A 12,342-nucleotide genomic window follows, 5' to 3' on the forward strand; every position below is an offset into this window, starting at 1 on the left:
CAAATCAATGAAGGGGAAAAAATACTTGGAATTAATTGCTCCAATTATGTGTGTTTATTAAATACGGAAACGGAATTAATTTCTGTTTACGTTGCAACAAACTGTGAGACAAAACTGTAATAGTGTGTAAAATCAAGATCACAGTTCCATTTTATGTCGGATCCGGATCCTCTGTGGAGAAATAAACATCACAAGATACTGTGCATTAAATAGTACTAGTATTTCACCTGTGCGATGCACAGAGTGTTATTTTAATGTATTTTTTTTGAAAAATTTAATAAATATGATTGTTTGAATAAATAATTAAAATACAAATAAATTAAGGTTGAATTGGATTAGATGATTTAAAATCTATCTATCAATATAAATGTGTCTTCATTGTTGAGATAACTTTATAAAAATAAAATAAAATTTATCTTCATATTTATTACACTACAATTGAGGTGATCACAACGAATTTCAAATTCTTAGAGTATTGGAATCAATTTAAATTCATTATGGTTGGAGGGGTGTTTGACGGAGTATATAAGTTTTATAAATTTCTTTGAAAAACTATTAGAAAACAATTTTAAACAGTTGAATCCTTGAGATAAGCTATTTAACATCCTTTAAGATGTTTATATATAAAAAAGTTTTTACACCCCTATTTTTTAAAAAAATGCCTTATTTTAATATTTTACTTCTTCATATTAACTTTGTATATTTAAAATTTTATTATTTCCTAAATAATTTATTTATCGAATAATTATAAATTTGATGTATGCAATATTTGTATTCTATACAAAAACAAAATATAAATTTTTTAAATTTTAAAAATTTTAAATTTGAAATAGCAAAATAGAAAAAAATAAAATATAAAAATAAATAAAATAAAATATAGATACATAATATTTGGATAAGATAAGTTACATTAAAATCTGTAAAATTAGTATAAAATGTTCTTTATATCAATAAAAATTAATATATAAATTATATAAAATTAAATAAACAAAAACAATTATAAGTATGATAATAAAAAAATTTTAAAACTAAATTTTATATTTATCTATATTTTAAAAAATTTTAGATCAACAATTATATTACTTAAATCATATATTATATTTTCTTGAATATCCTATGTTATCTCTGTCTATATTTTTGAATTCAATAATATCTTATTTGAATTTTTAATTTGATCATAATAATATCTTCACTATTTTCAAAAATTATTTTTCGGTTAAAATATATATATATATATATATATAATTTTTTAGATAAAATAATATTATCTTTTTTTTAATATTCAATGTTATGTTTATTTATAATTTAAATTCGATCACATATTATTGTATTTTTAAATTTAATGATAATTGTTTACTATTTTTCGAAAACATTTTTGAACGGAAAAGTTTCATGTTTCTATTCTTAGTACATTTTTATGCATATATATATATATATATGTATAGTTTAACTTCAATCGTATTTTTATCTACATTCTAAAATTTTATATTAAATAATATATCGCTCGTAACATCATCGTTTTTTGAATATTTGTTGCGTATATCTATATATGCATATAGAAAATCAATCATCCTATTAAAAGTAAATTTAAATTTTACTTGATAAAAAAAGACTATTTAAATTTTTACAATCTTATTTTTATGTATATTTAAAATTTTTGAATTAAATAGCATATCACTAATAATATTATTATTTTTTTGAATATTTGTTTACCGTTATATATATATATAAAATAAACAAAACACCTTTAAATTAAATTTTGTTTCATAATGAAAAATATTTTAAAAAAACTCTATCGTATTTTTATAAAAAAAATTAAATGTTGTAAAAAGATTATTTTGCTTTGTGTTTTTAATTCAATCATATTTTTTTATTTATATTTTCAAAACTTTATTTTAACTATTTGTAGCTGAGTTTTATGTTTTTATATATAAAAATGTTAAAGGTATTGCAAATATCATGTACAATGATATTTATAACAATAATATCCTGATATTTTGATATTTTATCGCGATATTTTGTATTTAATTTATCATGATATTTTGATATATTAAACTCTTTTATTTATTTTTTGGCTTTTAAAATTTGATCTATAAATTTTGTTGTATTAGGAAAAACAACCAAAGATAAAAGCAAAAATTAAATAGTATTTTTATCAATATTTTAAAATTTTAGATCAAATATTTTATCGTTTATAATATCATCTTATTTTTTGAATATTCAATATTATCTCTATCTATAATTCTGAATAAAATAATATATTATTTGTATTTTTTAATTTTATGATATTTTTTTATTTTTGAAAATGTCTTTCGGGCGAGAAAATTTGTTTTATTTCTATTTATGAGACTTTTTGTTTATATATATATAGATATAGATATAGATATATAGATATGTAGATATAGATTTTTATCTATATTCTAAAATTTTTAGATTCTATAAGTCTATTATGCCTAATATCATTTTTTAAATATGTGACACGTATATGTATATATGCAAAACAATCACCCTATTAACCAAAAACTAAAATTTTTTTTTATCATGAGAATATTATTTTAATTTTTGTTTAAATTCAACCCATATTTTTATATATATTTTAAATAAAAATTATGTTTTCATCATAAAAAATTTATTTTAAATTTTTATAAATTTAATCGCATTTTTACATGTGTTTTAAAATATTTAGATAAAAATCTCTATCATTTATTCATAATATAATCTTTTTTTTGAATCTATCTTTATCTGTGTATTTAAATTAAATATTATTTTTATTTGTATTTTTTAATACATTTACTACTTTTGAAATGAAACTTTAGGCGGGAAAAGCTCACTTTTCTTATTTTAGTATACTTTTCTGTTTTTTATATATATTAGTATTAGTATTCCACTTGTGCGATGCACAGAGTATTATAATTATTGGTAATAATTAGTAAATATGAATGCTTGAATAAATAATTCAAATATAAATAAATTAAGGTTGTGTTCAGATAAAAATATTTGAAATCTATGGATTTTAATGTATTTTCAATATTATTTAGATAACTACAAATAAATCAAATTCATCTTGATATTTATTTACACTACTACACTTGAGCTAATTAAAACAGATTTCAAATCCATAGAATCTTGGAATCAATTTAAATTCATTGTGGCTAGAGGATATGTAGGCAAGCTTATAAGATCTTTAAATTTGGTTCACAATTGAGCTAATCTCAAATAATTTCAAATATTTAGACTATTGCAATCGATTTCATCGTGTCTAGAGGGTGCTTATAAACTGTCGAAATAAACTGTTTGACATCTATTAAAATGTTTTTTTAAAAGTTGTTTCATCCTTAATTTTTTAGAAATATCTTATTTTATATATTTGACTTTCTCATGTTATCCTTACATATTTTGTTAAATAACCTCCACCCATTTTTCACATCAATCAAAATTTTCACATTTTAAAATTCAAAATTTTCAAACTCTTATACTTCGTAACTCTAGATATAGCTATGTAGATTTTTTCATAAATGCTTATAAGTTCTTGTTAGTCGTATTTTTACAATTCTAAAAGTTTTAGATCAAATAGTTCATCTCCATTTGGTTCGAGTATTAATAATCTACATGTAAAATTATCTTGTCTAATCTCACGTTCTTCTTATCATATTATTTATCCATCTATTAATTATAATTTTACTTCAATCAAACCATTAATTATTTATTTTAATCAATAAAATCATTATATTTAAATTAATATATTACCCTTGCTAAATAATATTATTCATATTTTATTTATTGTTATAAGAACCTAATGGTAATTTATCATTTTTACATAAAATTTAATCAATTAAATCAAATAAACTATAATCTATCAATCAAATCAAATATTATATTCACTATCATTTTTTATTTATTTTTCATTGCATTACATTATATTACTTATCTATATATTATTTATCTTATCACTCGTACCAAATAAAGCCTTATAATATTATCTTATTATTTTAAATATTCAATATTATCTTTATCTATAATTTTAAATTGAATAACGTATTATTTGTATTTTTTAAATTTATGATATCTTTACTATTTTTAGAAATGTCTTTTGGGCGGGAAAATTTTTTTACTTCTATTTTAGGTGACTTTCTTGTTTTTATATATATATATATATATAAATATATATAGAATATAGATATCGCAATATAATCTATGAAAAGATTAAACAATTTAAAAAATCTAAGTTCGACATGATCTTGAAAAAGATTTCTACTGTATTTTGTTAAAATTTTCAAATTTTAAATTATCTTGTCAAAGGGATTTTTTATTTTTTTTAAATATTGATATTTTTTGGGCCTTATCGTGTAATTTTTTATTTATATCTGTCAATAATGGATGAATCTAATTTTATCTAATAATACAGTAATAATATGAATCTGCTGCTTTTTTAAATCCATAATTTAAATATTTTGTTTTTTCGGAACTTCTTTTCTTTTAAATATTTTTTCATATGTGCCATTGGATGTTTAACATCATCTAGATGTAATGAATCTACTGTTTTTCTTCTTTTTAAATCCATAATTTAAATATATTGTTTTTTTGGAACTTCTTTTCTTTTAAATATTTTTCTATATCTACCGTTAGATATTTAACATTAATATAATATTTAATGAATATGCTTTACCGGGATGAATTCAACATTATCCGTTAATATAATATTTAAATGAATCTATTGTTTTTTTTAAATTCATTAATTAAATTTATTGTTATCTACGAATGACTTATCTTATTTTTAACGGCAAAAATTTTGATTCATTGTTATTTCATAATATTTTATGCATTAAGGGTTAAGATATTTACAATACAAAGATTATGCAATTTTCTATATTTAGTAATGGGCTTTGGGCGGGAAAATGCTGAAATCACAGGATTAAATAAATAAATAAATAATTAATTACACATGAAATATTGAAATCATGCCTATTTCAATGCACAATATCCTATGATGTTTTTCTCTCCACAGTAGAGGATCTTTTTCCTTTTATGTCATTAAGATGATTTTTCCTCCATACAAGATGCTTAGGCACCGTTTGGTTTAAAGTACGGTATAAGTAATATATAGATAAGTAGTATAATATAATAAAAAATAAAATAGAAATGATAGTTAAAATTGTATTGGATTTGATTGATAGATTATGGTTTATTTGATTTGATTGATTAAATTTTATATAAAAATGTTAAATGACTATTTTGTTCTTTTAACAATAAATAAAATAAAAATTATATTATTTATAAGAGGTAATATAGTAATTTGAATTCAATGATTTGATTGATGTGAGATAAATAATTAATGATTTGATTGATGTAAAATAAATAGTTAATATATAGATAAATAATATGATGAAAAGACGTGAAATGAGATGAGTTATACATATATTAGTAATACCGGAACAGAACGGTGCCTTATAATATGACGAAAACGTCTCCAAATTAAAAATAGAACGATTTTTGTTTTGTAATAAAAGTACTTCAAATTACAAATACCGAAGAACAAAACATGCCTTGGAATTTTCTGAAATTGAAGAACGAAATGGTATTCACCAATAAGAATAATTGATGAAAATGTATGTATTTTTTTCGAGTTTATTTATATTTATAACATTACAAGGGTTAGATGGGACTTTCTGCAAATTGTTGTGTTTCTTTGGATGAAATTCAATATGATCCGTCAGATTTCATTTCATCTGATGTGTCACAATAATTGGATCATGTCATTTTGGCGAAATTAAATATAGCTATATTCAGATCAACGATCCAAAGCGCGTCCCTATTAGATGATCGCATCCACTCGACGCACCCCTCAGATTAGATCCGTTGAATTTGATCTAGCAGCTCAAATTACATCCCTTGTGATGGAGCACAACTGTTCCATGCACCCGATCACCATCCAATGGTCATGATAGCAACCATAATGCACCCCTTTCGATCTCACGCATCCAATCACTGAGGATTGGAGGCACAAATACATCTAGGAAAATTTCAACTTACCCCATGGGACATGTGTATGTATTTTATTTGTTCAAATCATGTGGACCTCATATAATTCAATGAAACCCACATGATTTGAATCAACCAGTTATTGCCACCTACCCCATGAGATAATACCCATAGGGTAGGATCTAACCTACCCACAAATACTATGTTTTTATGGGTTTTGTTCATGCCACCCGCAGGGTAGTATCCTGCGGATGACGTGGGTTGAGTAGATGCTACCCGCAGGACACTACCCTGCGGGTGACGTGCAACTCCATGATTGATCAAAATCAATGAGTCTCATGTGGGGACCACTAATTTTGACCAATCATGATCCGCCACGCTACCCCCAAAACACTACCCTGAGGGTAGCATCGAACTAACCGTTTTTATGACATTTCTACGTTTAAAGAAAAAACAAAACAAAACAAAATAAAATGGACATTCCATTAGATAACAATATATTCCATGTGATGCGAAAAAGTGGACACTTAGAAATTGGTCCGAACCTTAGAAAGTAATGAATCTGTGTCTTTGATAGGGACCAATCTCCTCTAGCTTTAATTCACAGGATACGGTCTCCAAATATATGCACAACAAAAGAGAAACACGAAATATACATTCAGGGTCATGTATAGTCCAGGTTCCTAGCAGAACTATCGAAAAATTCACACACACTCGCGCGAAATCTAACTCACTGCACAACTAAGGTTTCTTGGTTCTGACTTTTCCTCGGCGGAGAGCTCATCAACTTCTCTGCAGCCAGGCCTTGAGCGCCGAAACACAGGTAATTGTTCAGCAGTCTGGAGTTTAAAGACTTGTGTTTACGCCTCATTTTCGCTTTTTCTATGTTTGGGGATTGGTTTGAGCTCGATGGACCTGCACTTGCGCTGTCAACATTTACAACCTTCCTTGCATCAGCAATTGACCAAGACGACTCAGAGTAGGTGCTCGAGGGGGACCCCAAGTTCGACTTTGGCAGCATTTGCAGCACGCCGTGTGACAGCCCTGCGGCATATTTGTTCTTTGTGGACGGGCTGGGAAGATTACCTTGTACAGACATTATCCTTTTGTTGTTCGGAAAAGAGGAAAACCGTGAAAATTGATTCCTTAGTGGGATAGGGCTATTGCTGAAACTGGAATGCCTTCTGTCTGATACGACGGAATCGGTGTCTCCCAAGTGGGAAGTATCTGTATTTGAGGTTCTTTCTCTCTTTGTAGGCCAACGGAGCAGCATCTTGAAACGATTTGCCGCGTTGCTTAGAGAAGAACCAGACCTCCTATGTTTACCAGATTGCTCTATTTCACCTGAGTAACCGTGCTCCGTGCCTGTCAAATCGCCACTCAGGAGACAAGCGTCTTCAACACCAGAGTGTAAGAATATTTCTGCATCAGGGATTTTGAAAACTGTCCCTGGACTACCTCCAATACCATGCAATCTCAAATGGGAAACAATGGCTTTTCTTGTGATTCTATCTTGACAATTCGAAATCCCTCCGGCTGATATCAACCGTTTGATCAGAATCTCAGAAGACGCTGATCTTGGCCGTTGCTTGAGGATATCCAAAGGTGTGTTCCCATCAGCATCGCGAAGATTAAGGTTTATGTAAGGAACCGCCATGAGAAGCTCGACTATATCATACTGGATGTTCTCGATGACAGCCATGTGAAGAACCGTTCTGCCATCTTTGTTCTTAACATTGATTGTGTCCTCAAGATCCACAAGTTTTCCAGACACCAACTGCTTCATCAGTTCAATTTGCCGGTCAAGTCTCCGAAAAGTCGGGGTTCTAAAACCAGCAACAGCCATGTGAAGAAAAGTATCTCCATAATTGTTTGTTATTGAGGTAGAAGAAGGGGATGCGGATACAAGAATCTCGATGACAGCTAGGTGACCTAGGTACGCAGCCACGTTTAAAGCTGTGTTACCTCGATTGTCAACCGAGTTAATGATGTCGTATGAGGATGTTAAAAACTTAACCACCTGCATATTGGCGAGAAAAAGAGTTGAAATCCAGTGCCACAATTGAATGTCCCACAAAAGAAATGGATCGAAATAGAACTCAACATGAGAGCATACACTACTCTATGTGATGCAGTCCATTCACTAAAGCAAACCTGATTATAATAACTGGGAATGAAACTCAAGCACCATCTTCCCACATTATCAATTGGCAAACACCGCCAACAATTTTAAACATGCATATGCCTCAAACAACCAGAGGCTTCATATTTCTTAATTCTTAGCATATTTATGCAAGTGGATTCAAGAACTTGGCTCCATAATATATACCATTAAACACCAAAAAATGAAAACTAAGAGAGTTGCTGCATCTTTATGATAGAATGAACTAAAGACAGCAATTCACTAAGAAGTTCAAGAAAGTGCGTGAACAAAAGCAACTCACCTCAACCTGCCCTCTACCGGAGGCCGAATGCAAAACAGTAGATCCCTGAGCATCCCTATAACTCAAAATATCACATCCATCCGTCAAAAGATCCCTCAACATCTCAACATTGCCACCTCTTGCAGCGGCATGAACCGCTCTATTCACCATTTCGGAACGAAAAACCAGAGAAATTTCCCTTTTTTGCCCCTTCGGGGAGAGTAGCGCATACTCAAACAACATCCTGAAAACCTCGGAGCTCTTGCTCCTCGCCGCAGCGTAGAGGATATCAGTAACCCCATATTCCCCTTCTCCAAACACCAAAATGGGGTCCCTATCCAACAATTCCTTCACAAAAATCACATCCCCCGCTGAAGCAGCAGTGTACAAAAGCCAACCACCATACCCAGCCCTGATCAACGAATTGTGCCCTTTGTCTATTTCACATTCTTCAAGAAGTTTTTGGGCAACTTGGGACCTACATTTGGCTACATCATTAAACTTTTCCTCATCGTCCCACACGGTTTCGAGCCTCCGGATTCTTGGGAGAGAGGTTAATTTAATGAGAAGGTTTGGGTCAATGTAGAGAAGCTCTCTAACTAGATCATAATGTCCATTTGCAGCTGCCCAATCAATAGGGGAAGCAAACCACCATTGGTCTCCAGTGCTTTCCCATCTTAAAGGAAAGAAATTAGAAGACATTGGCCAAGAGAAATTGGCACAAAATTCTCGAATTCCAACACAAATTACACAAAAGAAAAAAATATATATAGCCACGAAATCACTAGCATACAAAAAATGATACTTTTGGAGAATAAAAAGAGAATTGAGAAAATTTATATTAGTAAAGTGGAATCAGCCAAAAACAGCTCCAAAAGCGAGCATAAACCAAAAAAAAAATAGCACAGAAAGTAAGGGTTTGTGGGATCGAGATTTTTCTAAGTCCAAAGAAGGTTCTTTTATGTAAGGGAACTGATCAATAGAAGCACAAACAACCATAAGAACCCAAATCAAGAAAAGGGATTTCTCAAAATTTACAGAGCAGAGGAAGGAACAGAGAAGAGAGACTAAACACCGCTAATTATGGGAAACATGACAGAATTTGGAAGAATTCTATAGAATTGTGACTGTTTGAAGATGATAATACGAGGAAAAGAAAAGACCACACGTTTATATAAAAGTATAATATAGCTGGCTATTTTTGTGTGGACACCATAATTACTGCTCAAAATTCCAATCAAGAAATCTTACAGACTTTCTTGGATTTCGCTACTCACGACAGGACAATAACTGGGTTTTTCGTGTGGTGACCAAAAATAGTACCCCAAATTCCAAAGTAGAAATCTTGATACCGCTCTTGGATTCTCCAGATTGCCAGTGAAAGGCTGTACAAAAAAAAATGGATAGAATTCAGCAGTACGACGTAAGTGGTGGACTCTGTAAATATAAACTTTGCCAGGTTCAGACCATCTGTCATTCGATTCACATGGGAAAAAGTTTGAAACTTAGCATAACCGATGTGATCTTGGAATTATTACTGATATTTTTTCACTAAATAAATTGGCGAATAGGAAAATTATGTTCAAAGGCCCTTTTTCCCTGCTTTTGTATTTTTTTAAATATGTAATATACTGTTAATAATAGTGGTATACAGTATACTAACCACATGGTTAATTTACTATATTATGATAAAATGTTTATTTATATTTTATTTTTCACTCTAGCCACTTCAATTTTTTTAAGGAAAAATTATTTATTTATTTTTTTAAAAAAATTGTCCACTCTTTAATTTTTTTACAGAACGGTGTATAACGATCCTCTGATATAGATTAATTGTTTGACTTTTGACTTTGTTTAAACTTTATACGTTGAAAATATGAGATTTGATTCATAACATTTTTATGTTCTCTGTATCATGGATGTTTCATAATTTGCAATCAAATGAGAGAAATCTGTCATAAATGAAATGCTATTTACTTCTACCTCTTGGGAAATTTTCTTTAATATTGGTACTGTTTCCATTTTGAATCGAGGATTTTAATATTGATGTAATGAACTTCTTGATGGGGTCAATAAGAAGTGATATCGGATTCTGTTTTTTTTTAAAAAAATAATGATAATTTAGAACTATTTTTGAAAAAAAAAAAACCTTGTGTTGTGATATTTAATTTTATTTATTTTTTAAATAATAAGAACGAAATATTTGGGAAAGACGCGGAAACCCAGGTTTGCACCAAGTCCACTGTAGAATAAAAATCACATTAAAATTTTTTTTAGTAGGTTGACTCCATATTTTAGAGAGGATTTAAATAAAATAATATAATGATGCTAATGATTTTGTATCCAATCCTTTTTTATTCTAGATATTAGTATACTTAATTGTGAATATCACCTATATTTATTGCATTAAATAATTTGTCAAATTGATTATTCAGGTTTCGTTTGGACATCTATTTCAAAAATATTTTTAGTGTTTTATAAATGAAAAAAAACTTAAATTATGTGTTTAGATAAAATTTTTGTAAAATATTTTTAAAAAGTGTTATCCAAGTATAGTTTTTAAAAAATGTTTGATAGATATTTTTAGAATTGAACTATGGAAGATATAGATAAACAACATTAATTTTGAATGTTAAAATATTTTTATAGAATAGTTGTTCAAACACATTATTTTTAAAACAACTTTTAAAATATTTTATAATTTTTTTTAAAAAAAACAATTTTATAAAAATATTTTATAAGTACATGTACAAACGAAAAATGTGTACGTATATTAGAGTGAAACCATCGCAATATTTTTTTTTTGTGACGTGGGAACCCGCGGCCGAAAATGAACTCCAAACCTCAGGCCAAAAGTTCACATACTCCACCAACTTCGACACCCCCTTATGGGCGAAACCATAGCAATATTTTCCTCTTTATTTGGTGCACGTTATATAGCAAACTAATAATATATACACACACGTATGTTGCTCTAAATATATAGATTTATCTACTTTTCATACAGATTAAAAATAAAAAAAATTGTATGAAAATTGGGACAGAAGGATTATATAAATTCAATCATTTAATTTATTAATTTTGGGTTTTTAAAGTGACAACTAAAAGTGCGAAAGTGTTAGCCTAATTATTGATGCTCTTTAATAATCTCACGAGATGATTGTTCCCTACGGCAGAGGATAAATAGGAAAAGGACAATTGGGCAGTAAAAACCAAAAGAAAAATCAAGGAAAAGTGATATGGGTTCCCCAAAGTATTTTTCATTAAAAATTGGTGGCTTGGTAAAATCATATTCTTTAAATGGTGGCTTAATATATTTATAGTTAAGAAAACCATATTCATTTTTCTAAAAATTCCCATAAAAGTAAAATATTTTTACTTAAATATAGATAACTTGTCTGTATTTAACTCGAACCAAAAAACCTTCAACTTTAACCCGATTGTTGGGTTGAGTTCATTTTTGATACCGCTATCTATCAACACATGTGCACCAACTGAAAAAATAATAAATCACACGTATATTAATAAATATCCACACTCAGATGCACTTTAGAACCGTGACTATAAAAATATCATTCACTTACCAAGTACTAGTCATCGTAATAAAAAACATGTTATTTTGCGGGTCACGAAGCCGATAATAATGACTTAACTAATAAAGAAAGGATTTAGTGCTCGCCATGGGCAAACGATGCACACATTGATTGTAACAAGATGTTACAAGAAATTATGGCAATGATGTGATCCAACAAACTGGGCCAACCAAAGTTGTTGTCTATTTATTTTGTACAAATATGTGATGTTTGGAAGGTAATGAATTGGCTCAAGAATCCCATGAATTATTCATAAATCTCCACATCAAGGATGCCTAGGCTAAGACCTTATCCAAAAACATTTTATCCAAGAAAAATCGGGTTTTTACATTCGCACATGTATCTAA

At 28.7% G+C, this 12,342-nt stretch overlaps 1 protein-coding gene across 1 annotated transcript; it reads right to left on the reverse strand.

Annotated features, from left to right (window-relative positions):
• Positions 1 to 6,445: 6,445 nt before the first annotated feature.
• On the reverse strand, positions 6,446 to 9,881 carry LOC140871273 (uncharacterized). The gene is made up of 2 exons (XM_073273703.1): positions 8,424 to 9,881; positions 6,446 to 7,999 (listed from the first exon to the last, which is right to left on the reverse strand). The coding sequence occupies exons 1-2, from the start codon at positions 9,102 to 9,104 to the stop codon at positions 6,710 to 6,712; spliced, it is 1,971 nt and encodes a 656-aa protein (XP_073129804.1). The 5' UTR covers positions 9,105 to 9,881; the 3' UTR covers positions 6,446 to 6,709.
• Positions 9,882 to 12,342: the final 2,461 nt, after the last annotated feature.

This window comes from Henckelia pumila, unplaced genomic scaffold, assembly GCF_033568475.1.
Source record: "Henckelia pumila isolate YLH828 unplaced genomic scaffold, ASM3356847v2 CTG_461:::fragment_3, whole genome shotgun sequence".
Taxonomy (NCBI): Eukaryota; Viridiplantae; Streptophyta; class Magnoliopsida; order Lamiales; family Gesneriaceae; genus Henckelia; species Henckelia pumila.

Bases quoted from the DNA above. Each gene is read 5' to 3' on its own strand.
- LOC140871273 (XM_073273703.1), bottom strand. From the start codon at position 9,104: ATGTCTTCTAATTTCTTTCCTTTAAGATGGGAAAGCACTGGAGACCAA. The intron at 8,000-8,423 runs GTGAGTTGCTTT...GCCAATATGCAG, and splicing joins CCGGTAGAGGGCAGGTTGAG to GTGGTTAAGTTTTTAACATC.